Source organism: Prionailurus viverrinus, chromosome D4 (assembly GCF_022837055.1).
Source record: "Prionailurus viverrinus isolate Anna chromosome D4, UM_Priviv_1.0, whole genome shotgun sequence".
Classification (NCBI taxonomy): Eukaryota; Metazoa; Chordata; class Mammalia; order Carnivora; family Felidae; genus Prionailurus; species Prionailurus viverrinus.
The window spans coordinates 29835624-29862421 of NC_062573.1; the positions used below are offsets into that span (position 1 = coordinate 29835624).

Consider the following 26798-nt stretch of genomic DNA (forward strand, 5'->3'; position numbering starts at 1 on the left):
TCTTGCACACAGGTGTCTGGTACAGCGTGGGTACTTAGAAATGCTCAGGGCTCTCTTTAGAACGGACCATTCAAGCATTAGAGCCCTAAGTGTAAGAAGAAAGTGTACTCCCCCTAACTGTGTCTTGTAGGTCCTATTCAGTTGTAGTATACTCCTTGCATCCCAAGGTTGATTCCTTTTTGTTAGGCATAAAATCAGAGTTCCTCAACTGCACAAAGTCTTTATGTATTCAGTAAAACTTTTTAGTAGGGCCTGCTGTGAACAAGACTGGCATTAGGCTCTACAGAGGTAATAAAGATGAATAAGGGTAAATCTCCAATTCCACGGAAAGTGTAGTCCAGCAGGGGAGATTGAATTTATCTGTATTTAACTGTTATATACAAGACATGTTATGAGGTGTAAGCAGCTTGTGTGGGAGAAGGGAGGAAGACGTAATTAAATCTCACTGAGGCTGGGAGGGTAGAGGAACTGATGGAAGTATAGACCAGAGAAGAGAGAGGAAAGCTTTTTTTTGCCTTTCTTCCCCCCCCCCTCCTTTTTTCTCCCCTTTTCTTTTTCATTCTTGTAGTTCCTTTCAGCTTTCCTTTGTCTCTGCATTTATTTAGTGGCTGTCATGAGCTAGAAAATGTACTTCATGCTAGAATATGAAAAGATAAGCTTATGGTCTGGTTGGAGAGACAGACATGTAACCAAAAAATTACAGTATGATGAGTGTGATGAGAGTTCTAGAAAAAAGGAGTTAGGCAGTGTCTCACAGGCAAATCAGCAGTCTTGTTTGAACAGAAGTGTTAATTATAATACCATTTATTGAATTGCTATGTGCCAGGCACTGTGCTGTGAGCATTTTCATACATTTAATGTTAGTAATAACCCTCAGAAAGAGCACATGGGTAACTCACTCGGTTAAGCATCTGACTTTGGCTCAGGTCATGATCTCATGGTTGGTGATTTTGAGCCCTGCTCTGGGCTCCGCACTCTCTCTCCTCTCTCTGCCCTTTGCTCACTTGCGTGCGCGCTCCCCCCCCCCCTCTGGCAAATAAATAAATAAATAAATAAAAATTAATTAATTAATTAAAAAAAATAACCCTCAGAACAACTCTGAAGTAGATGTAAGTAGACATTATTATTCCCATTTTATAGAGGAGAAAAGACGTATGATTTGTTCAATGACTAGCTTAAGATGACATATTCAGTAAATGACTGAACTGTATCTAGGTCTGGCTTCAAGGTTCATTCTACTCCGAAAACAACGAGAGGAATCCTTATATACTGCTGGTAGAATTGTAAAGTGATCTGGCCACTTTGGAATACACTTTGGCAGTTCCTTAATAGGTTCAATAGAGGTACCATATGATCCAGCAGTTCTATTCCAGAGAAATGAAAAACAAGCATCCACACAAAAACTTACTATGAATGTCTTAATAGCATTATTCCTAATATTACTGAAGTGGAAACAACTCATATATCCATCAGTTGATAAATGGATAAACAAAATGTGGTTATCCATACACAGGAATATTATTTAGTCATAAAAAGGAATGAATGAATCAATGCATTCTATAACATGGGTGAACCTTGCAAACATTGTGCTAGGTGAAAGTCAGTTACAAAGATCACATATTTTTATGATTCCATTTATAAGAAATGTCCAGACTAGACATATACAGGAATTAGATGAGTGGTTGTCAGGTGTGTGTAGAAGGGGAAAATGAGCTAATGGTCTCAGGTTGCTTTTTAGAGTGAGAAAATTGTTCTAAAATTGGTTGTGATAATAGTTGCACAGCTTTGTAAATATACTAAAAATATTAATTTTATACTTTAAATGGACGAATTCTATGGTATATGAATTGTATCTCCATAAAGTTGTTTAAAACAACCCAAGATTGAAATCTACGTTTCTGCTGTCCTTAGCTAGAAGCAGCAATAAGATCTTATTGTCACAGTAAATAGGCAGCTGATCCTCACAGAGTAAGATTTTCCCTTGCACATTATTTACCTAACATCAATAATGTCTTAAAGTATATTATCTGATAGAGCCAGTAGTCTGGCTTATAAACCTTAAGATTTCTAAAAACGGTGTAGTCTGTTTTATTGTTAAGTTCATTTGGAGAAAGCGTAGAACATTGAGAATTGATGAATAAAGTTGGGTTTAACCAGTTGGATAATACTTCAATCTTTGGAGCAGAAATATAGACCTTGTTTGTTGGTTGTTAAGACTCTGAACGCTCTAGGTGCGTTTCTCTGCAACCGCGCCATAGACTCTGGTATCCTAGTAGCAGTTGTGAAGGCTATTGCAAGTGATGTGATTAAAACCCAGAGAGATCATATTCTAGAATTTACCAGCCTCTCGGCCAAGTATTGGATACGGCTCAGTATGTTTTCATGTCCTGCTATAAAATCAGGCACTTAAAAAAAAAAAAATCCTGTTAGAGTGAAAAGGAAAAGAGCCCTGAAAGAACAGTAAATGGGAGCAGAACCAAAAAATTAGACTTAAGTGCTGAATGTCTCTTTCAGATAGTAATTGTAGTGACAGTTATATAAGAAGTACAAGCAGGAGGGGTGCCTGGCTGGCTCAGTCAGCAGAGCATGCAAGTCTTGATCTTGAGCTCGTGAGTTTGAGTTCCACGTTGGTGGAGAGATTACTATAAATAGATAAGTGAGTAAATAAATAAAACAAACTTAAAACAGTACAAGCAGGATTCTTGGGACTGGATTTTTTTAAAAGTCTACCTGTTGCATTTAGTGTAGAATGGACAAAAATGTAACTGTATAGTGTCCTTTTTTAATTTTGTTTTTAATGTTTATTGAGAGAGACAGCATGAGCAGGGCAGGAGCAGAGAGAGAGGGAGACACAGAATCTGAAGCAGGCTCCAGGCTCTGAGCTGTCAGCACAGAGCCCGACATGGGCCTCGAGCCCGTGAATCGCAAGATCACGACCTGAGCCAAAGTCTGATGCTTAACCTGACTGAGCCACCCAGGCACCCCTAGTTTCTTTTTTTATTTTGCTGATTGAGGTCAGATGCTTTTTAGCATCTATTTCAATTCCTTGAATTGCGGTGGCTGGTAGGCTAATTAAGTTTTCAGAAGACAGATTTGGAAGGGTTGTTCATGCCTTTAGAAAACAGGACTAGATTTCAGAACAATCCATTAAATACATGTAGAATATCTACTATGTGCAGGGTCCTATTCCAGCGTCCTAAAGGATCTAAAAGCCATGTAAGACTGCTTAGAGGTTGGTCTCGACTGCTTTCTCCAAGGTACATTTCTCAGAAGCCGTTATAGATTTGGATTGGAACTTTATAACAGAAGGAATGGAGTCAAAATATTTGTCCCTACACTTAAGCTAACAGCTGTATCTTAGCAGAGCAGGCCATCTTAACAGTTGTCACCAAGATCATTCTCTGGACAGGGTCTCAGGAGAAAGAAGAAAATGGATAGTTCCTTTCAAGAATGCTGTTCGTGGTCATGAGGGTGTTATTGGAGTCCTCTGTTTATGTCTCTTGAGGCTGTTGTCCCATCTGGTCCAATATTCCTAGGGATATTGGGAGCTAGCCTTGGAGCTAGGCCCTTTTTTTTTCATAAGAATCATGGAAAATCAAAATATAGATGAGCAAAAATAAGAAAAATATTTCCTTCTATCACTCAGGGATTACCATTGTTAGTATCATAATATTCTGAATTTTTATTATGCATATCTGTGTACATGTATATGTAACCAGCATGAAATTGTGCTATTTGTATTCTTTAAAAAATTTTTTTTTCATATTTTTCTTTACCCTGCTTTTTAATTTTAATTTAATTTTATTATTTTTTTAAAGTAGGCTCCATGCCCAACATGGGGTTTGAACTCACAACCCTGAGATCAAGAGTCATGTGCTCAGCTGACTGAGCCACCCAGGCACGCCAATACCCTGCTTTTTAAGTTATTTCATTTTGGTAAATTTTCATCTCATCTAATTTTATAATATTCACATTTCTCCAGTTCTTTCCCAAATATTTTTTTCATCTGGTTTATTGAAACTTGTATACAACCTGGTATGCATATCTGGTTATTTTCCTTAAGCCTTTAAAATTTTTTTAAATTATTTTTTTAATTAAAAAAAATTTTTTTTAGGGGCACCTGAGTGGCTGAGTCAGTTAAGCCTCCGACTCTTGGTTTCGACTCAAGTCACAATCTCACAGTTCGTGAGTTTGATTTCCGCATTGGGCTCTGTGCTGACAGTGCGGAGCCTGCTTGGGATTCTCTCTCTTTCCCTCTCTCTCTGCCCCTCCCCTGCTTCTGCTGTCTCTCTCAAAATAAATAAACTTAAACACTTTTTTTTTTTTTTTTAAATAAAGTAGGCGCTATGCCCAACATGGGGCTTGAACTCACCACCCCAAGATCAAGAGTCTCCTGCTCTACTGACTGAGCCAGCCAGGCACCCCCAGGTCTTTTTTTTAATCTAGCATAGTTCCTATCTTAAAATTTTCTTTTTAAAATAGTAATAACACTGACTTATTAAAAACCTGAGCCATCTGTTCTGCAGAACGACTTTGGGTAAGCTGATTGCTTTTTTGTGATGTCATTTGTTCATCTGTCTTCTGTATTTCCTGTAAGCTGGAAATCATATTCAGTAGTGTGGTGGATGTAAGGGAAGTATCTTTTTGCTCAAATGCCAAACAGACATCATGTCTGAATCTCATATTGTATCACCTCAGAATTTATTATCTGGTTGGCCCACTGCTAATGATGCTGATTGGCCACTGGATTAAGATGATAGGAGTTGATCTCCTTACTGTGTAGTTCTCTCTGCAACTACCCGTAACCTGTGTAGTGTTACTTGGGCACTTAGAAATTTCCATCCGCTTTCACCTAATGATTTTAACCTAATTGGTGACCCTTGCCTGAATCAACAGTTTTGTGGGGTTTGCAAAACAATGTTTCCTAATTCTGAAAAAATACCTTCAACATATATTAGCTGGCATTCTTCTGTAATATAGAACTCGATAGAACTAAGGCTGTTTGATTACTCTAGAAGGTAGGGTAAATGCATGTTTTTTTGGTTTTAATTACCAGTTTTTGAAGTAAGTTGTTTTAATAGACACTTCCGGAAGTGATGAGAAGTCTTTTCTCCCTTTTTTTGATTACTATTAGAGACTCACAGGTTTTCATTGATGTGAATGTGTTTTGGCCAGCTATAGTCTTTTTTTGTTGTTCTGAATGCTCAAATTGGTAAAATTTTGGCCAGTATTTGCTGCTGCTTTTTGTCTCCTAGAATAGGTCACAGAAAGCATGTGGTGCTTATGTGGATGCTATTGCTCTTCCCGTTGTCCAGTTTTGTCGTTCAAATCTTCGTTTTTATTTTATTTATTTTTTGGTTCCATTTTGAAAGTGTATTTTACTTATTTATTAAAAGAGAAATATCTTGGGGCACCTGGATGGTTCAGTCGGTTAAGTGTCCAACTCTTGATTTTGGCTCAGGTTGTGATCTAAGGATTGGTGAGATTGAGCCCCATGCTAGGCTCTGCACTGTGAGCATGGAGCCTGCTTGAGAGTCTTCTCTTTCTCCCTCTCCCTCTGCCCCTCTCCTGCTTGTACACATGCACGCTTCTCTCTCAAAATAATTAAGTAAACATAAAAAAAATATATTTTTATTTTAAACTATTAGGGTTTGACCACAGGTCAGTTCCTTGTTGTTAAATGAATACATTAGTAAATTCAGGAGTGTAGTTTTTTTTTAATTTTTTTTTTTTGTTTTGCATTTATTTATTTTTGAGAGACACAGAGAGACAGAGTGTGAGCAGGGGAGGGGCAGAGAGAGAGGGAGACACAGAATCTGAAGCAGGCTCCAGGCACTGAGCTGTCAGCACAGAGCCCGATGTGGGGCTCGAACGCACAAACTGTGAGATCATGACCTGAGCCAAAGTCGGATGCTTAACCGACTGAGCCACTCAGGCACCCCAAGAGTGTAGTTTTAAAAAATACTCCTTTCAACCTAAAGTGCTAGATCTGGAAAATACTTTTGAATAAAAATCTAAACAGGTACACATTTTACTAATATTTTTATTGAAGTGTAGTTGACATACAATGTTAAGTTAGGTTCAGGCGTGCAACATAGTGATTCAAGAAGTCTGTAAGCTATGCTGTGCTCATAAGTCGAGCTACCATCTGGTACCATACAATGCTATTACAATACTACCAACTACATTCTTCGTGCTCTTTCATCCCTGTGACATCAAAATCTTCATTTTAAAACCCTCAAATCTTTGTTTCTGAGGTGATAGGCAAATAGCTATTGAGTCCAGGAGGTGCTTAAGAGGGGCCCACTTCATATTCTAGATTAAATAATGCAACCCCCTGTCTCAGATGTGCGCAATGAAGAATAATCCTCACAGCGCTCAGAATGCCATGTTTTTATCACACACCGTCAAGAGTTAACCACCTTTAAAGATATGTGCACACTTTACCCAGGTCTTTAGTTTGGTATTGTGGTTTAATGCCTCTTGTTTTTTTATACCCAGATTTCAAGGAATATACATATGTCTCAACAATGTTTTTCTGCAGATGTTTATATAAGAAGATTGTATGTTTGTATTTTATAAACACAGTACTTTTATTTTTTCAAAGCAATGTGCAGAAGAGTCTCAGTTACATTCCAACTATCCTTGTTAGAACATGTCATTTGGAAAATCATCCTGCGTGTCAACAGGGGAATATGAGTTCTGAATGGGCCTGGGACTAAGAGGCATACATAGAACAGTGTTCTGTTTTAAGTATATCACATACTAGCATGACAATTTGCTATGTGTATTTACTGTGTTTTAATTTCCTTTTAGGAAAGGAGAAGTGGCAGGAGATAAGATCAGAAAGGTCTAGGATAGCCAGGTCATGTGAAAGACCTTGTAGACCAAGGTGTAAGGACTTTGGATTTTATTATGAGTGAGAGAAGGAACCTAGGTTTTCAGAGGAGGAGTGACGTGATCTGTCCGAACAGTTTAAAGGGTCCTCCATGCTACAATATGGAAAATAGACTAGGGGGGAAGATAAGGAAATTTCCCAGGGAAAGAGTAGAACTAAGGAGATCGGTTAAGAAGCTACTGCATTAGTCCAGGCTTTGACATGGGTAGCGGCAATGGAGAACATATGAAGTCATTGTATTTCAGGCATATTTTGAAAGTAGAACCAACAGGATTTGCTAATTGATCAAATGTGGGATGTGAGTGAAAGAGAGGAGTTGAGGATGATGCCAAGGGTTTTGGCCGGTGGTGGTGAACAGCTGGTGAATAGTTTTGTCATTTACTGAAACTGAAAGAGGGGTGGTTTGGGAGGGGAAGATCACGAGCTCGGTTTTGGGTACGTAATGTGTGAGATGCTAGTTGGACATCTAAGTGATACCGAGTAGGTAGCAGTATATAGAAATGTGAATTTTCTTGTGGTGGGAGGTGAGGACGTCAGGGTTTGGAGATACCGATTTTGGAGTTATCAGCCATGGGACTAGTCAGGATCACTAAAGGAGTAAATATAGACAGAAAAGAAGTCGGAGGATTGATCTTTGGAACATTTCAGCCTTTAGAAATTGGGGAGATGAAGAGACTCTACCAAATGGGACTGAGAAGTTGCAGTCAGTAATGTGGGAAGTTTCCCTGAGGCCAAGTGAAGAAAAGGGTTTCAAGAAGGAGAGTGGCATCAAGTGGGTCAGATGCTGCAAATAGATCACGAAAGATGAGGACGCAGAATTGACAGTTGGATTTTGCAGCGTAGTGGTCTCTGGGAACATGGCAAATAGTGTCTCTGCTTTACATCACCACCTTGCTCCTGTTGACTAGAATCCTCGCTGATACTCTTGGCAGTTGCTCTGAAACTTCACTTCCCACCACTGTTTGACCCTTGGCCTCTTTACCTCCCTTAGTTCTAAACTTTGGGCTCCACACTCTCACTTTAATCCTCATTTCTGTTCTCTTTCCTCAGTTTTTCACATTTTTCTGAGTTTTCCCAGGACGATGCAGGTCTCTTCCCTTACAAGGCTTCTGATGTGATTTGTTCCTCCGAGCCCAGCATCCTTTGCTAGCTAATGTAGGATTTGTAACCATTTTTGGTGTGTCTCATGGATTCTTGGTAATCAGGTGAAGTTCAGTAGGCCTCTTCCCAGGAGAATATTTTTAATTGCATACAGTAAAATACATGAGGTTACAAAGGAAATCAATTAGACTGGGATGTAGTTATAAAAATAGTAAAAACTAATTTGTAATAGAAATACATTTGCATCTTACAAATGCATTAAGTAATATATTTTAGCAGTGTGCCTAATAGCTATCATAAATTCAAACTAGTGATAAGTGTAAATGACATTTCAGTATACCTGTAACAACTATTGTATGAAAATATTTATGGTTTTTAATAGTGACAGTGTCACATACTGTCCATACTAATGTGGTTTGTTGCTATATTCACAAGAGAATGAATTTTTACATTTTATTTTCAAGTTAATGATACTAAAGATAAAATTTTGTTTCCATGGAAGTCTTGGGTCCCAAGTTAAGAACGCCAAGTGAGAAGTGTAATGCTGGTGTGAGCAGACCATGGAATGGGCCACCAGGTGGGAGGACCAGCCTTGTCTGCATGGAAGCATGCTGTCACTTTGGCCCCCTGGCCCCTTCTCTGCCTGTGAGTGCCAGGGCATGCTCTTTCTTATTTATTTTTATTTTTTTTAATGTTTATTTATTTTTAAGAGAGAGAGACAGAGGGCAAGTAGGGGAGGTGCAGAGAGAGAGTAAAGAGACCCAGAATCTGAAGCAGGCTCAGTCCTGAGTTGTCAGCACAGAGCCCCATGTAGGGCTCTAACCATGAGCTGAGATCATGACCTGAGCTGAAGGCAGACCTTTAACCAAGGGAGCCACCCAGGCGCCCCCAGGGGACGTTGAGCAGGAATGATAACTTCATAAAATGTATTTGAAGAAAGAACACTCATGGTGAACACCGTCTAATGTGCATTTATTTAGCTTGTTCTCTACTAGATTCTTTCACATTTCAAAAATTGGCCCTCTTGTTTCTAATGTTGCTGTTGTGTACTTCTTTTCTGATTAGCTTATCCAAAGCTACCTTAAGACATGTATTTTATTCTTCAGGATTCAGCTTTAGTCTGTCAACATCCTTTGTCTTATGGGACAGGGATAGAGAGGGAAGCTGGTGGTTTTGTGTATTCTTTCATCTCTAGGGTGCTTCTGCATTGTTTTCTATCCAAAGGCCCTTCCCTTAATGGCAAAAGAGTGAGCTCTGATATTCAGGGCAAAAGGTCACAGAGAAACCCAGCCCATTTTAACATTGGGTTGTATGTTTTCTTACTGTTGAGTTTTGAGTTCTTAGAATATTTTTGGATACCAGTCCTTTATCAGATACGCGTTTTGCAAATATTTTCAGCCGTTTGTGGCTTTGGTTTTTTATTCTCAAAATGTCTTTCACAGAGCAGAAATTTTTAATTTAAAAGAAGTCTATCTGGGGCGCCTGGGTGGCGCAGTCGGTTAAGCGTCCGACTTCAGCCAGGTCACGATCTCGCGGTCCGTGAGTTCGAGCCCCGCGTCGGGCTCTGGGCTGATGGCTCAGAGCCTGGAGCCTGTTTCCGATTCTGTGTCTCCCTCTCTCTCTGCCCCTCCCCTGTTCATGCTCTGTCTCTCTCTGTCCCAAAAAAATAAACGTTGAAAAAAAAATTATTTAAAAATAAATAAATAAATAAATAAAAGAAGTCTATCTTAGCACATTTTTCTTTCACGGATTAAGCTTTTGGTGTTGTATCTAAAAACTCATTGTCAAACCCAAGGTCTCTTAGATTTTCTCCTTTGTTATCTTTTGTAAGTTTTATAGTTTTATGTTTTACATTTAGGTCCATGATCCATTTAGAGTAATTTTTGTGAAAAGGTGTAAAGTCAGTGTCTAGGTGGTTTTTGTTTTTTGTTTTTTGTTTCTGTTTTATTTGTGGATGTCTGTTCATTTGTGGGACTTTTCTTTTGTTTCTTTGTTTTTAAAGTGTTTTATTTTGAGAGAGCTGTCGAGAGAGTGGGGGGAGGGGCAGAGAGAGAGAGAGAGAGAGAGAGAGAGGGAGAGAAAGAATCCCCTGCAGGCTCTGCACTCATAGTGCAGATGGGGGGCTTGAACTCATGAACCATGAGATCATGACCTGAGCCAGTCAAGTGTTGGACGCTTAACTGACTGAGCTACCCAGACACCCCTGTTCATTTGTTTTTAATACTCTCTTTCAGAAGAGATTTTTAAGTTGCTAAATAATGTATCTCAGTCTTTATCTCTCCAGCTTTCATGGAGTCCCAAGTTTTTGGTGATGGTCCCAAGTGGTGGTCTCTCCCACAGTCATTAAATGATATGATGTGAACTGTTTCCAGCACAATTGCATCTTTCTTAAACTGTGTTCAGTAGAAACACAGATGACATGCATGATATGTTAAAATTTTTTTAATGTTTATTTTTGAGAGAGAGACAGAGAGAGAGGATGAGTGGGGGAGGGGCAGAGAGAGAGGGAGACACAGAATCCAAAGCAGGCTCCAGGCTCTGAGCTGTCAGCACAGAGCCTGACGCAGGCTCGAACTCATGAACCATGAGATGATGACCTGAGCTGAAGTCACCGTTTAACCAACTGGCCACCCAGGTGCCCCTGACACGATATGTTAAATACAAGGGTTTTGTGGAAGAGTAAAATAATGTCTGTCTTGGTACCTCTTTGAAAGTATCTAATGTATACTTATAACCGTCAATTCTTAGGGTTTTCTTTCAATAGTCTAACTTTAATATTACATGGTTATATTTAATATTACTAGGTTAATAGTGGCCGGAAGTATAATTTTACTAACTCCTCTTTAAAACACATCTACCATATTTTTGACACAATAGTTGATGTCATGATTTAATTTGTCATTCTACTTTCTCAGGAGATTTTAATATTTGGGACATTATTGTATAATTCTTTCTTCCAAATCATGGATTTGGAATATGTTAAATGATGTTAACTGATAATAATACCAGAGGGCACATTGTGGTTTATATTACTCTATCCATAAGTGTACTTTCTGGCAACTGTGTCTCTCCCCCGCATCCTCCCCGAAATTATCATCCAGTGTCAAAAACTTGTTAAGTATATTCATAAGTGTATTTCTGAAAAATAGATATTGATAATATCAAATGCTTTTCAACATCTTTTGATGTGATCAAACTTTTATTTTTTAATTTTTAATATTTATATTTTTTAATTTTTTAAGTTTTATTTATTTTGAGAGAGAGAGAGAGAAAGAGAGAGAGAGAGAGAGAGAGACACAGCTGAGTGGGGGAGGGGTAGAGAGCAAGGGAGAGAGAGAATCCCAAGCAGGCTCTGCACTGTCAGCACAGAGCCCAACACGGGGCTCGAACCCTTGAAACCATGAGATCATGACCTGAGCTGAAACTGAGAGTCAGATACTTACCAGCTGAGCCACCCAGGCACCCCATATTTTATTTATCTTTTAAAGTAAGCTCTATGCCCAACGTGAGGCTCAAACTCATGAACCTGAGATCAAGAGTTGCATGCTTTACCAGTTTGGTCAGCCAGGCATCTCAGAGCAAACTTTTTGACATTGTTTCTTGATAAATTTTATCTTAATACTTTCTTGATAAATTTTATTTTTTTTGAATTCATGTAAGGAATCAGGCTTCTCTTAGGTAAACATGAGTAGATTATGATGACATATTATATTACATGTGTTGTCACTGTACTATACATACTGTGTATGCTGCAGTTTTATTTAGTGTTTTTAGTTCTGTGTTTGAGTGAGATTAATTTGTTTTTTTAAAGTTTATTTATTTTGAGAGACAGAGATAGTGCACGTGAATATGTGAGAGCACCAGTGGGGGAGGGGTGGAGAGAGAATCCCCCGCCCCCAGCCCCCATGCTCAGTGCTGTGAGGGTGGAGCCTGCTTGGGTTCATAAACTGAACCATGAGATCATGATCTGGGCCAAAGTCAAGAGTCAGGCACTTAACTACTTGAGCCACCCAGGCAGCCTTCTGGTAAGTTTTTTTTATTCTTTGTAGTTTTTAAAAATTTTCTCTGCTATTGCCAATGTAATTATTTTTCCTTCCTTCCTTCCTTCCTTCCTTCCTTCCTTCCTTTCCTTCCTTTCCTTCCTTTCCTTCCTTTCCTTCCTTTCCCTCCTTCCTTTCCTTCCTTCCTTCCTTCCTTCCTTCCTTCCTTCCTTCCTTCCTTCCAAGTATAATTGACATACAGTGTTAGTTTCAGATGTACAGTATATTTCAACAATTCTATACATTTCTCAGTGCTCATCACAGTAAGTGTACTCTTAGTCCCCTTTATGTGTTTCACCCCCACCCACCTCCCCTCTGGCAACCACCTGTTCTCTGTATTTAGGACTCTAGGGTTTTTGTTGGTCTCTTTTTCATTGTTTTGTTTTGTTTCTTAAATTCTACATGAGTGAAATCATACGGTATTTGTCTCTGACTGATTTCATTTCGCATTATATGCTCAAGGTTCATCTGTGTCATTGCAAAATGGCAAAATTGCATTCTTTTTTATGGCTCAGGAATATTTGAACACACACACACCCCACATCTTTATCCATTTGTCTGTTGATAGACACTTGGGTTTCTGCCATATCTTAGCTATTATAAATAACACTGCAGTAAACATAGGGGTACATATATGTTTTTGAATTAGTGTTTTCTCTGGGTAAATGCCCATTAGTGGAATTACTAGGTCATATGGTAATTCTATTTTTAGTTTTTTGAGAAGCCCCTACACTCTCTTCTACAGTGGCTGCACCAATTTGCATTCCTACCAGCAGTGTGTCAGGGTTTCTTTTTTTCCCACATCCTCACCAACACTTGTTATTTCTTGAGTTTTTTATCTTAGCCATTCTCACAGTATTTTCTCTTTATCAATGCATAAGAGTAACATAGGATAAAAATCTACCTTTAAACAAGTCTAAAAGAGTTATTTCAATATGTATGAAATTAAAAAGTTTAATATTAAGAAAATGTGTCAAAGTAGGCAGCATTCTTTCTCAGTTGCATGTGGAATAATTGGACATCTGAATTGATGGTGTGGTGAATTTTACAAAATACAATGTAATGTCTGCAGGGGTGGCAGATGTCTTAGGTTCAACTAAGCATTTATGTATTCAGAATGATAAAAAGACCATAGGTCTCACTTGGCAACACTTTATTCAGAAGGATATAGGATGATAACTATAACTTGTCTATAAGATAGAGGGAGTCCTGGGGCACCTGCCTGGCTCAATTGATAGAGCATGTGACTCTTAATCGTGAGTTCAAACCCCACATTGGGTGTAGAGATTACTTAAAAATAAAATCTTAGGGGCGCCTGTTAGCTCAGTCGATTGAGCGTCCGACTTCAGCTAAGGTCATGATCTTGCGGGGTTTGAGCCCCTCATCGGGCTCTGTGCTGACAGCTCAGAACCTGGAGCCTGCTTCGGATTCTGTGTCTTCCTCTCTCTGCCCCTCCCCACTCGCGCTGTCTGTGTCTCTCTCAAAAATAAATAAACATTAAAAAAAATAATAAAATCTTAAAAAAAAAAAAAAAGATAATGGGAGTCCTTGTGGAAGTTCATGTAACAGTTCATACTTTCCAAAGTGTTCTTTTGACAACTCAGGTTCAGAGATGATAACCACTTTGGGTGCCACAGAGAAATCCATAGGCATAGTTTGAAGGATCCTCTGCAAGGGACATGCCTAATTACGTGTCACTAGACTCAGAGAAGCTCAAAAACATGGCTTGCTACTAAGTGTTCGTTGTACTTCTAGATGCAGATGCAATTTACTAGTTTGTTAACTTTATATAATAAGCAGTGTTGCCAAGCGACATATAGGTAGCATGTTGTTTTAATCAGTTTAAGAGGGATTAACCCAAGGTCAAATTCTCATACATAAGAAGAAGGGGTTTTGCTCATCTTTGGTAGGCAGTCATGCCTGCTGACTTTTTGTTTATGCCTTTTGTTTTAGCTATCTTTCAGAAAGTTTCTCTTATCCCAAGATTATTTTTTAAGTCTACATTTCCTTTAAAACTGATTTCATTGTTTTTACATTTATATAGATCTTTGAGCCACCATTTTCTGTATGGTGTGATGTAGGAACCAAACTTTTTCAAATGGCTCATCAGTTGTTGAATCATTTATTGAATAATCATTTGTTTTCCTATTGGTTAGAAATGTCACTATTATAGAGCAGTCATTAGGAGATAGTTCTTCAAATTAACAAAGAGGTGTAGTAAAAAAGTATACTTTCAAAGTAACAACTGATTTATAATCTTATATATGATTGTGTATTAAACATTAAAAAAATAAATATAAATGCTTTAATTTTGTAAATTTTAAACTTAAAATTTTAACATTTAAAATTTTTATTTTAAAAATAAGTGTTTTGGGGCGCCTGGGTGGCGCAGTCGGTTAAGCGTCCGGCTTCAGCCAGGTCACGATCTCGCGGTCCGTGAGTTCGAGCCCCGCGTCGGGCTCTGGGCTGATGGCTCAGAGCCTGGAGCCTGTTTCCGATTCTGTGTCTCCCTCTCTCTCTGCCCCTCGCCCGTTCATGCTCTGTCTCTCTCTGTCCCAAAAATAAATAAACGTTGAAAAAAAATTTTTTTAAATAAGTGTTTAAAAAAAATTTTTTTTTAACATTTATTTATTTTTGAGACAGAGAGAGACAGAGCATGAACGGGGGAGGGTCAGAGAGAGAGGGAGACACAGAATCTGAAACAGGCTCCAGGCTCTGAGCCATCAGCACAGAGCCTGACGCAGGGCTCGAACTCACAGACTGCGAGATCATGACCTGAGCCAAAGTCGGACGCTTAACCAACTGAGCCACCCAGGTGCCCCAAGTGTTTTTTATTTTGAGAGAAAGAGAGCGTGCATGAGTGCGCTCACACACAAAGTGGGGGGAGGCACAGAGAGATTGGGAGAGAGAGAATCCCAAGCAGGCTTGCACTGTCAGCACAGAGCCTGATGCAGGGCTCAAACTCATGAACCATGAGATCATGACCTGAGTTGACATCAAGAGACAGATGCTTAACCAACTGAGTCACCCAGGTGCCCCTTAGGTTTTATTAGGTAATCTCTACACCCAGCTTGGGGCTCAAACTCACAATCCTGAAATCAAGAGTTGGATGCTTAACTGACTGAGCCAACCAGGTGCCCCTAAACATTTTATTTTTAAGTAATCTCTCTATACCCAACATGGAGCTCAAACCTACAGCCCCAAGATCAAGAGTTGCATGCTCCACCAGCTGAGTGCCAGCCAGGTGCCCCATAATTGTGTATTAGATGGTATTATCTATATGCTAAGAGTTTATAGTGTCAGCTTTTTTCTCAAAGGAAGTGTATATAGTCTGAAGAGGGTATGTCTATATTTTTAAATAGGTTTGCCTTATTGAAGGCTGTTGTGCTTACTTAGGTGGCCATACTTTGAAAGCTAACTGCTCAGTATAGTAGAAAGTGGTGAATAAGGGGTTTGAACAAGATTCTAGTTTCAGATACACCACTTCACTGACTGCTACTTTGTGCAAGACAGCCTCTCCGTGTTTTGTTTTGTTTAAGCTGCATGAATAATACAATCTCTATCCTGCCTACTTCTGAGTATTGTTGAGGATTAGATGGGATGATAGAAAAGCACTTTTAACTGGAAAAACAGCTTAAATGTAAGGACTTACTGCATCTTAACTTTTCCTCCCTTTCTCTTGTAGGTAGTGTTGGTGCTTCTTTTCAGTGCCAGTCCATCCATCACGACCACATTTGTCATGATGACAGTGACAAGGTGAGGTCTGTGTTGATGTCTATCATGGTGAAAATGCATGCTGCCCTTATATTGTTGGATTTACTTGAATAACTGTGGACATGGGGGCCAGGAGGGTGTGCCTGGGGAGGCACGATTTTGAGATACAGAAAGCCTTGGCTGCTGTATGTGTCAGATTATTAGACCACTCCAGAACACTTGAGGATAATTTTCAGGAAGTGGGCTGGTCTCTTAATAAAACCTCCATTTTTTTTTTTTTTTTTTTTTTTTTTTTAATGCTCATCCTTGTTCCTGTCACTTTGCTTCCTCGTTTCTTGCACAGACTGGGTGGATTATCTTAATATATGAACAGGTGCTCCCAAAGCTGCCAATTGTCTCAGCAATTTGTGTCTGTTTCTAGTTTGAAATATCTTAGCCACTTTGATTTGTTTTTTTTTTTTTTTTAGTTGATTGTGTTGCATTACCATTTCTTCTCGTACTTACTTTTTTTTTTTTTTTTTTTCTGTTTCCAAAGCCCAATCGAAATGTTGAGGATTAAGAATGGAACCTGTCTAATTCATGCAAAAGAAACCTGCTTAGGGCCTGAGGTTTTTTTTGTTTGTTTCATTTTTTGTTTGGTTTTTAAATCAGGTCCGAACTGTTGGCGGTTTTGTTTCATTTTGGTGTTTTGCTTCTTCTCTCAAGCAGCCTGGTCTTGGGGACTTTCCAGTACTCATCAGCACAGTTGATGGCCCAGCCCTTGCAAGTAGATACTGATGTGGGCTTGGTGCTTGGAACATCTGGCTGCTGATGTTGGATGGACTTAAATTTAGTCTTTTCCATCATCAGTTTCCAGTGGCTTCCCTCCCATTTCCTGTGTCTTACATGGAGCAATGTATCACTCCCTTGGTAGTTTTCCCAGGCAAACCAATCCAAGTGATCCTTTTCTCTGCTGTTTTAATCAAGATCCTCCTCCCTCATCCTGTTGGAGCTAGATCAAGAAGTTTGGTTGGTCATTGGGATTTTCCAAATGGTTTTCTTTGTTCTGTGTGTTGATCTCCCCGTCTTTGTGAGCTTTGCTGAGACAGATTTCAGCTTGTTTACAGAGAGAGTGGTATGCTTTTAGCATTCCAGAGTCTCTTTTATTATTATAGTAATCCAGAGGCATGGATTAAACTTCTAACTTTTTAGTAGCAAGCCACTGAAAGATACTGCTAGACTATATACAGTTAGCTCTGTAAAATTCAGTATACCAGAGATTTTAGAAATGAGCATTTGGGAAAAAAAAAAGTGATGATAGAGGGAAAGGCAGAATCACTTTAGGCCAGTAATATTGCTTACAACTGTGCTTTGTAATTGTGAAGATGTTTTGGGGTTAAGTTTTTCTTCCCTCTGCTAAGTATAATATGCTTTTCTCCATTTGTTCATTCGTAGTGGTGATGCCAAACTGTGCCCTGTTCTGTCTCCAGATAGAGTCTGGAGATGAGATTTCTCTCTACCTCCACAAGATGCTTGCCATCTACTTGGAAATATTTTTGCTTCTAATTTCTGCATCTTTCTATGACTGATTTTGTGCTTTTAGGAGATGGCACTTTTTTCTTAAAATACACGGGGAGAAGGGAAGAGAACTTTAAGGGATTTTGTCATTTGACTAACAGATCAAAGAATTGTGAGAAACTGCTCTCCCCTTTGTCCTGCCTGCTGTGTGTTGTATACTTATGATTGTTTCCCAGAGGGAAATGGAGAGAATGGATTAGAGCCTCTTGACTGTGTATTTATAATTTATTCAACTGATTCAGTCAGATTTATTGACTGGCAGCTATGTGTCTAGGCACTTACGAAATATATCAGGATACAAAACAAAGATTGCTGTTTTTTCATGAGTGTACAGTCTTGCTGGGGGGAGGCAGCCAATAAAAATAAACACCATACATAAATAATATGTTACAATAAGTGCAGTGAATTAAAGAAAATGTAGAGCAGAATAAGTGGGATGAGAACCACCAAGAGTTGGATAGCAGTTTTGAATAGGATCATCAGGCATTATTCTAGGGAGGAAGGCTGTGGATAGCATGTCTAAAAATTAAGATCTTTATGTTTGCAACAGCTTCTGACTTCTTTAACAAATGGATATTGGTTTTGTAAAAGCAGAAACAAATTGAGCCTGCTACCTGACACATAGCACATAGCACTCGGATGTGTTTGCATACACATACATACTCACACAAGTACACAACACTCAAAGTATTCTCTCACTTTGAGAATTGAAGGGATTATAGGTCTCAGATAATTCAACTCTCTTTTTATTTTTTTTTTTCACATTTATTTATTTTTGAGAGAGACAGAGTGTGAGCAGGGGAGGGACAGAGAGAGGAGGAGACACAGAATCCAAAGTAGGCTCTAGGCTCTGAGCAAGCTGTCAGCACAGAGCCCAACACGGGGCTCGAACCCATGAACCATGAGATCGTGACCTGAGCCGAAGTCGGACGCTCAGCAGACTGAGCCACCCAGGCACCCCTCCAGCCCTCTTTTTAAAATAAACTTGGAAGGGGTGCCTGGGTAGCTCAGTCGGTTGACCGTCTGACTTCGGCTCAGGTCATGATCTCATGGTTCGTGGGTTCCAGCCCCGTGTCGGGCTCTGTGCTGACAGCTCGGAGCCTGGAGCCTGCCTCGGATTCTGTGTCTCCTTCTCTCTCTGCTCCTCCCCTGCTCATGCTCTGTCTCTCTCTCTCTCTCTCTCTCTTTCAAAAATAAACATTTGAAAAAAAAAAAAAAAAACACCAAACTTGGAAGCTGTGACCCCCCTGGGAGAAATGACTTGTTCAGGAGTCACCCTGCAGTGCTGGAGCTAGACCAGATCTTCTGTCCCTTATACAAGTCATGCAAAATAATTGCTTAGCTATTCTGATTGTGAAAACATTGTCCCAACACATGTTGATGCCTTGCTTATTGTCTTCACTTAACTTTCAGGCATGGTCCATTTCTCAGATTTGGGAACAAAACATGATTTTTCTTGAAAGTTGCCTCAATTTTAACTCATCTGTATGTGACTGGGGATGGAACCAGTGGGTGAGATGAATTAATTTGTAGCCTCAATGGTACACTTTCCTAGAGTGGCCTGGAACAGTTCCCAGAATGCTGGTCACTTGAGAGAAGGAAATGGGAGAATTCTTTCTAAACTGGCATGTATGTGAATGGCTACTCAGGGCAGAAGTCTTTTCTGGACAAAACTTCCATTTGTCACAGAAGAAGGTACCAATCTGGTTTGTGTAATGCCATGCAGACCACTTTCAGGGAAGGTAGGAAATGTGTGACTTTTTTCTTTTAGGACTGTATACTTTATTGTAACCTTGATATTTTAATTTTTTTAGGTTTTTAAAAAATTACACTTTGATTCTAAAAAGATATGTAGCACTAATTTAAACCCTTCTACCCAGAAGTAATAATTGGAATTTAGTATTAACAAGGTTAACTAGTTATATTTGTATGATTGCAAATAGTGGTTATTAGTATATCCAGAGTTGTACGACTATCTCCGCCATCTAATTTTGGAAAATCTTCACATTCCTCACTGAAAAACCCACAACCATTAGCAGTCACTCTTCATTATCCCTTGCCCCAGCTCCTGACAATCACTAATCATTGTCTTTATGGATTTGTCTGTTCTGTACATTTTGTATAGACAGAATCATAGAATATGTGGCTTTTGTGTGTGGCTTCTCTCACTTAGCATGATTATCTCAAGGTTTGTCTATTTTGAAGCATGAATTCCATTCCTTTTTATGGGTGAATAATATTCCACGGTGTGCATCTAATGCCTTTTGTTTACCCATTCACCAGTTGATGGGTATGTTTCCATATTTTGGTTATTATGAATAACACTGCTAGGAACATTTTTATGTAAGTATGTTTTTGTTTAGTTGGTCACATGATATATTTTTAACATTTTGAGAAATTACTAAACTGTTTTGCAGAGTGGCTGCACTATTTTACATTCTAGCAAATGCATGAGGGACCTGGTTTCTTCACATCCACATGTTTATGTCCCACACTTCAGTCGTCTTTTAAATTATAGCAGCTGTAGTGGGACATCTCAGTTGTTATTTTAATTTGCATTTCTCCCATACTTCCTAAGTAGGCTGAGCATTTTTTTTATATGCTTATAAGCCATTCCTAAATCTTCTATGGTCCGTTAAAAAAAAAGTCAGTTAAAACTCTTAAATATGGAGAACAAACAGAGGGTTACTGGAGGGATTGTGGGAGGGGGTATGGGCTAAATGGGTAAGGGGTATTAAGGAATCTACTCTTGAAATCATGGTTGCACTATATGCTAACTAATTTGGATGTAAATTAAAAAAAATAAAATTAAAAAAAAAAGTCAGTTAAATATCCCTTTAATTGTTCTGGCTCCCGTGCTTTAAAAAAAAAAAAAAATAGAATCTCAGGCGCCTGGGTGGCTCATTCGGTTAAGCAACGAACTCTTTTTTTTTTTTTTTTTTTTTTTAATTTTTAAAAAATGTTTATTTTTGAGAGAGAGCATGAGCAGAGGAGGGCAGAGAGAGAGGGAGACACAGAATCCGAAGCAGCTCCAGGCTCTGAGCTGTCAGCACAGAGCCCAATTTGGGGCTCGAACTCATGGCCCATGAGATCATGACCTGAACCAAAGCTGGATGCTTAACCGACTGAGCCACCCAGGCACCCCAAACATCTGACTCTTGATTTAGGCTCAGGTCATGATCTCATGGTTCATGAGACTGAGTCCTGCATTGGGCTCTGTGCAGACAGTGTGGAGCCTGCTTGGGATTTTCTTCCCCTCTCTCTCTGCCCTCACCTCTCTCTCTCTCTCTCTCTCTCTCTCTCTCTCTCTCTCTCTCTCTCTCAAAAAAAAAAAAAAAAAATCTCACCATGCACCCAGTTACATAGTTACATGTGCTCATTATAGAAAATTGGGGAAGTACACAGCAACAGACTGTCATAAAAAAACTCCATCACTTTGCATTATCTGCATGGTTAAAATAAAACTAAATTGCTCTGGTTATCTATGGCTGTGTATGTAATTAATTACCCTAAAATTCATTTGGTGCAGAGCACTTGTATCTTTCTTGGTTCTGAGGTTTCCCGTGTTCAGCTAGGTGGTTCTTGCTTGGAGTTTTCTCATGCAGTTATAGTCAAATGGTGGCTGAGGCTGGAGTCATCTTGAAGTCCTCACTCACATGTCTAATGGTTAATCCTGGTTATCAGCTGGGACTTCAACTGAGCCCCTTGGCTTGAGTGCCTAAAATGTAGTGTGGGCTTCCTCATAGCATTGTACCTTGATTTCTCCCCCAAGAGGGGAAGATGCGTATGGCCTTTTATGACCTAACTTCAGAAGTCACAAAGCATCACTTCCCAGCATAGTCACGGGCCTGCCCAAATTCAAGAGGAGGGAGCCTCAATCTCCCCACTAGGGAGTAATGTCAACGTAAGAAGAAGAGAATGAAGGATGGGAGGACTTACTATGTATGGTCATCTTTTCTGCACTGTATATACATGAAACATCAGTTAAAATGGCTGCATAATGTTCTACCATAAGGATACATGGTAATTTATTTAATCTGTCTTTAATTTTAGAGCCTTAGGTCATTTTTAAAAACTATTATGCATTTATTCATACAGCAAATATTTATTAAGTGCCTACTATGTCCCAGGCACTGTTGAGTCACCAGGGTAGAGTGGTGAAAAGGCTACCAAGGAAGGTCCTTGTTCTTCTGGTGCTTATTTTTTGTGAAAGGGGCAGAAAATTAACTGTACATGTAAACCAACAAATAATCAGATGCTCATAAGCACTCTACAAGTAATTGGGCAGTTGGCTACTCTAGATTAGGTGTTAGGGAAGGCCTTTAAGATGGTGACACTTAAGCTAAGATCTGAATGAGAGGAAGGAATAAATTGTGAAAATCTGGGCCATGAGGAGAACATCATAGGGAGAGGGAAGGGTTAGTGCAAAGGCCCTGAGGCTAGAAAGATCATACAAACAGAAGAAAGACTGATGTGTACAAGCCAGGTGGATGAGGATAGAAGTGGTAAGAGATGAGGTTGAAGGGGTAGGCACAGGGCAGATCGTGAACTTGGTAATAAGCCAGGGAAAGTTTAGATTTCATTCTTCCTGTTGTGGGAAGACTTTGCAAGGTTTTATGGAAAGGAATGCTATGATCTGGTTTATATTTTTAAACATCTCTTTTGCTGCTGTGATGAAATGTTTTTCTAACTGTGGTAAAATACACCTAAGCATGTAATTTACCTTCTTAATCATTAAAAAAATTTTTTTTAACATTTGAGAGAGAGGGAGAGAGAACACAAGCAGGAGAGGGGCAAAGAGAGAGGGAGACACAGAATTGGAAGCAGGCTCCAGGCTTTGAGCTGTCAGCAGAGAGCCCGATGTGGGGCTCAAATTCACATGCCTTTGAGCTGTGAGATCATGACCTGAGCCACAGTCAGCCGCCTAACTGGCTGAGCCACCCAGGCGCCCCCTTCTTAATCATTTTTAAGTGTACCGTACAGTAGTGTTGAGTGTGAATATACTTTTCACATTATTGTACAACCAATCTCCAGGGCTCTTTTATCTTGCAAAACTCTGTATCCATTAAACAGTAACTCCTCATCTCTCCCCAGAGCTCCTGGCAGCTTCCATTCTACTTGCTGTCTCTATGATTGAGTGTTCTATGTACCTCATATAAATGGAATCATAATATATTTGTCTTTTTGTGCCTGGCTTATTTCACTTAATATAACGTTGTCAAGGTATGTTCATGTTGTAGCATAAGTGTTGGAATTTCCATTTTTTTAAAGGCTGAATAACATTCTGTTGTATGTATACATAACACATTTTGTCTTTTCATTCATCCATGGATGGGACACTTGGGTTGTTTCCACGTTTTGGCTATTGTGAATAATGCTGTTAGGAACATGGGTGTACAAATATCTCTTAGCAACTCTGCTTTCGGTTCTTTTGGGTATACACCCACAACTGAAATTGCCAGTTCATTTATACTTTTAGAGTTTTGAGGAACTGCTATACTGTTTTCCAAAGTGGCTGCACCATTTTACATTCCAAATCCTTGCCAGCTCTTGTTATTTTCTGTTATTGTTCTTAATGGTAGCCATCCTGTTGCATATGAGGTAGTATCTCATTGTGGTTTTGATTTTCATCGCCCTACTCATTAGTAATATTGAACATCTTTTCATGTGCTTGTTGGTCATTTGTTTATCTACTTTGGAGAAATGTCTATTCAAGACCTTTGCCCATTTTTTAATCAGGTTTGGTTTTTGTTTGGTTGTAGGAATTCTTTATGTAGTGTCAGTATTAACCCCTTATCAGACAGATGATTTGCAAATATTTTATCCCATTCTGGAGGCTGCCTTTTTACTCTGTTGGTTGTGACCTTTGCACAGAAATTCTTACTTTGAAGGAATTCCAATTAATTTTTCTCTCGTCTGCCTTTTGGTGTCATATCCAAGAAATTGCTGCAATCCAATCTCATGAAGGTTTTCCCCTGTGTTTTTTCCTAAAATTTCTAGTTTTAGTTCTTAAGTTCAGATCTTTGACTCATTTGAGTTAATTTTTGTATATAGGGTAAGGTGTAAGGGTCTCTCTTCATTGTTTTGTATATGGATATCGAGTTCCCAGCACTGTTGTTGAAGAGTGTTCTTTTCCCATTGAATTGTCTTGGAACTCTTTGACCCTTTTGGGGTCACTTGAACCATATATGTAAGGGTTTATTCTTGGGCTCTCTGTCCTGTTCAGTTGGTCTATGTATCTGTCCTTATACCAGTACTACAGTGTTTTGATTATTGTAGCTGTGTAGTAAGTTTTGAATGATGTATTTCTTTTTTTTAATTAAAAAAAATTTTTTTTAATGTTTATTTATTTTTGAGACAGACAGAGACAGAGCATTAACAGGGGAGGGGCAAAGAGAGAGGGAGACACAGTATCTGAAACAGGCTCCAGGCTCTGAGCTGTCAGCACAGAGCCCAAGGCGGGGCTCGAACTCACGGACCGTGAGATCATGACCTGAGCCGAAGTCAGATGCTTAACCGACCAAGCCACCCAGGTGCCTCCAAATGATGTATTTCTTTAGCATAGATTATTAGAATAGAATTGAATCAAAGGATATGAACTTTTTTCAGCCTTTGTCTCTTTTTGTATATTTTTTGCACATTCATATGCATCAGTTTATGCTTCCGTATGAGAATGCCTGTCTCACTTCCTTTTCACATTGAATAGCATTCATAATACCAGTTACTTTCTGAATGATTGATGAGAAATGGTTTCTAATTGTTTCAATGAATATTTCTGTGATTACTACCAAGGTTGTATAGATTTCATATGTTCATTTGTTACTTAGTCACTGCTTTTTTAAGATTTGTCTTTTGCATAATTTTCTTTTCTTTTGGGATATTCCCCTTTTCCCATCCCTTTGCATAGGAACATTAATCATCTGTTATACTTGAAAAAAGTTTCCCAGCTTTTAATTTTTTAGAAAATTGTTTTTAATGTTTAAAGAGAGAGTGGGGGAGGGCCAGAGAGACAGAATTTCAAGCAGGCTCCACAATGTCAGTGCAGAGCCCCATGTGAGGCTCAAACTCACAAACCATGAGATCATGACCTGAGCCGAAATCAAGAGTCGGATGCTTAACCAACAGTGCCACCCCCCCCCCCAGCTTTTGATTTTTAATGAATTTTTTCCCATTCAGAAATTTAAAATTATTTTGGGAGCAAATCTGTCAGTGTAGTCCTTTCTGAAATGTATTTCATTGCTCTTATTTTTAGGAAATCTGTTTCCATTCAGATGGTTCCCTACATTTTCTTTCTCAGCTCAGGGCTTGATCTCAGAGTTGTGAGTTCGGCTCTGTGTTGGGCTCTGTGCTGGACGTGAAGCCTACTTGGAAAAAACCACATTGTAATGATAGATATTTTGAGATTATTGTTTTGTGGCATTCTGGTTTTTTTTTAATTTTTTTTTTATTTTGGGGAGGGCAGAGATGTAGAGGGATAGAGAGAGAATCTTAATGCAGACTTTGATCCCATGACCCTGGGATCATGACTTGAGCCAAAATCAAGAGTCAGATGCTTAACCAACTGAGCCACCAAGGTGCCCTGTTATGTGGCATTCTTGTTTTGGCCTTTGGAAGGTCATTGCCCTCTAAATTTAATTTGTTTTTATTTATAAGACACTTTTGTAACGGTAAAAAGTAAGGAGAGAGGAGATCAATAAATTTACTGTGGGAGCTTAAATTTGATACTTGTATAGAGTTGTCCTGCCTTAAAGATTTTTATTTAAGGTGATCATGTCTGTTTTGTGTGAATCTGGTCAGGTTACACACTTTTTTATTTAAGGTTTGGGAAAGGCCTGTTGAATGTGATTTGGGCAGGAGGGTGCAGGGTTTGTAGCAAAGTGCCATCTATCACAACATCTGTGCAAAACCACCCAGGTTAGTCAGTGTCTAAAATGCATATCATCAGTGGAAGTGACCACGAGGACATTGGCATTTTCAGTGAGCTGGCCACATCTCCTGAATGCGGGGTGTTAGAAGTCTACAGCCATGGGCATGATCCAGAGCAGGGTATCAACTATGCAGTCACATGAGACTCACCAGGAATTTCCTACAGGAAATTCTGTTTTCCATCAAATATGGTGGAAATTACAAGATATTCCTGTGTTCTGATCTGTGTAGAAAACATTCTCATGTTTCTTGCATCTCAATCATTCTCATGTCCCTTTTCAGCAACTACTTTTTCATTGTCTTCCTCAAAGTGAAGGAGCTAGTTGTCTGTCTGTGCTTTTCTGTTTCTTAACCAGTGTTTATACTATAATTCATTTATTTTCTTGAAGCACTTATATAAGTGTAGCCCATGCTCACTGGCTTTTTGGGTCATATTTTATGTTAGTGTCTAATTTTTTTTTTTATGTTTACTTTTGAGAGAGAGAGAGAGAGAGAGCATGAGTGGGGGAGGGGCAGAGAGAGAGGGAGACACAGAATCTGAAGCAGGCTCCAGGCTCTGAGCTGTCAGCACAGAACCCGACACAGGGCTCAAGCCCATAAACTATGAGATCATGACCTGAGCCAAAGTCGGACGTCTAACAAATTGAGCCACCCAGCCTCCCTTAAGGAGATATTTTCAAATGCAGCCCAAACTATATGTATGTATGAGAGAATTCATTTTATCTTTATAATATCAAAACAATGAAAAAAAACCTAAGTGTAGTACTTAATGTTACAAATAAGAGATGGTTCATCCCTGGGGTGCCTGGGTGGCTCAGTCAGTTAAGTGTCCAACTCTTGATTGTGGCTCATGTCATGATCTCACCATTAGTGAGTTCAGTTCCGAGTCAGAATCCACACTGACAGCACAGAGTCTGCTTGGGATCCTCTTTCTCCCTCTTTCTCTGCCCCTGCCCTGCTTGTGCTTATTCCCCCTCTCCCTACCTCCTCCTCTCTTTCTCTCAAACTTTAAAAAAGAGGAAAAAAAAAGAAGAGATGGTTTATCCTTAACAGTAAAATTAACAGGCTTTGTTGAACAACCTAGATCTGTATGTGGTTAACTCTTTTCATTGCCTGTCCAATGGATATTTTAAAAGTATTGTATTGGCGTATGATTTGCCCTGAGATTGAGCCACTGGAGCGGTTTAGAATGAGAGTCATAGCAATTAGAATTGCTCCCAAGATGCTCCCTGTTTACCAGATCAGAATGAGCAAGGTACCTTTAAGATCTCTGCTTCAAAGGGTGTGCGTTAAGGCACGTCATGCCTCGGAGTCCGCTCTTTCTCATTTGTCCTGCTCCAGAGATTAAGTATGCCATGATGTGCAGTGTGTGCTTTATTTGCACCCTTGCCTCTCCATTTCTGATTTGATGTGGGTCTCTATTTTTTCCACTTTCTGACTAGCTTGGGTTTCTTTATTCAACCCACTCGGGTTTCTTTATTCAACCATCTTGAACTCCTTTCTGGCTGATGGCCTTTCACCTGGTTCTGCTTTAACACTTCTCATCTTCACTGCCTTAAGAA

General features: G+C 39.3%; 1 protein-coding gene across 5 annotated transcripts in view; it reads left to right on the plus strand.

Moving 5' to 3' along the window:
• Positions 1-26798, plus strand: part of RNF38 (ring finger protein 38) — a 132155-nt gene that overhangs the window by 46336 nt on the left and 59021 nt on the right. For 3 of the 5 annotated variants that reach the window (XM_047829597.1, XM_047829599.1, XM_047829602.1), the window contains exon 1: positions 21148-21333. In XM_047829597.1, coding sequence (XP_047685553.1) covers positions 21331-21333 — 3 coding nt within the window. In that variant the 5' untranslated portion in view covers positions 21148-21330. Of the gene's footprint in view, positions 1-15724; positions 15796-21147; positions 21334-26798 lie in introns of those variants that run through there. The other 2 variants (XM_047829600.1, XM_047829593.1) reach the window with 1 other exon arrangement.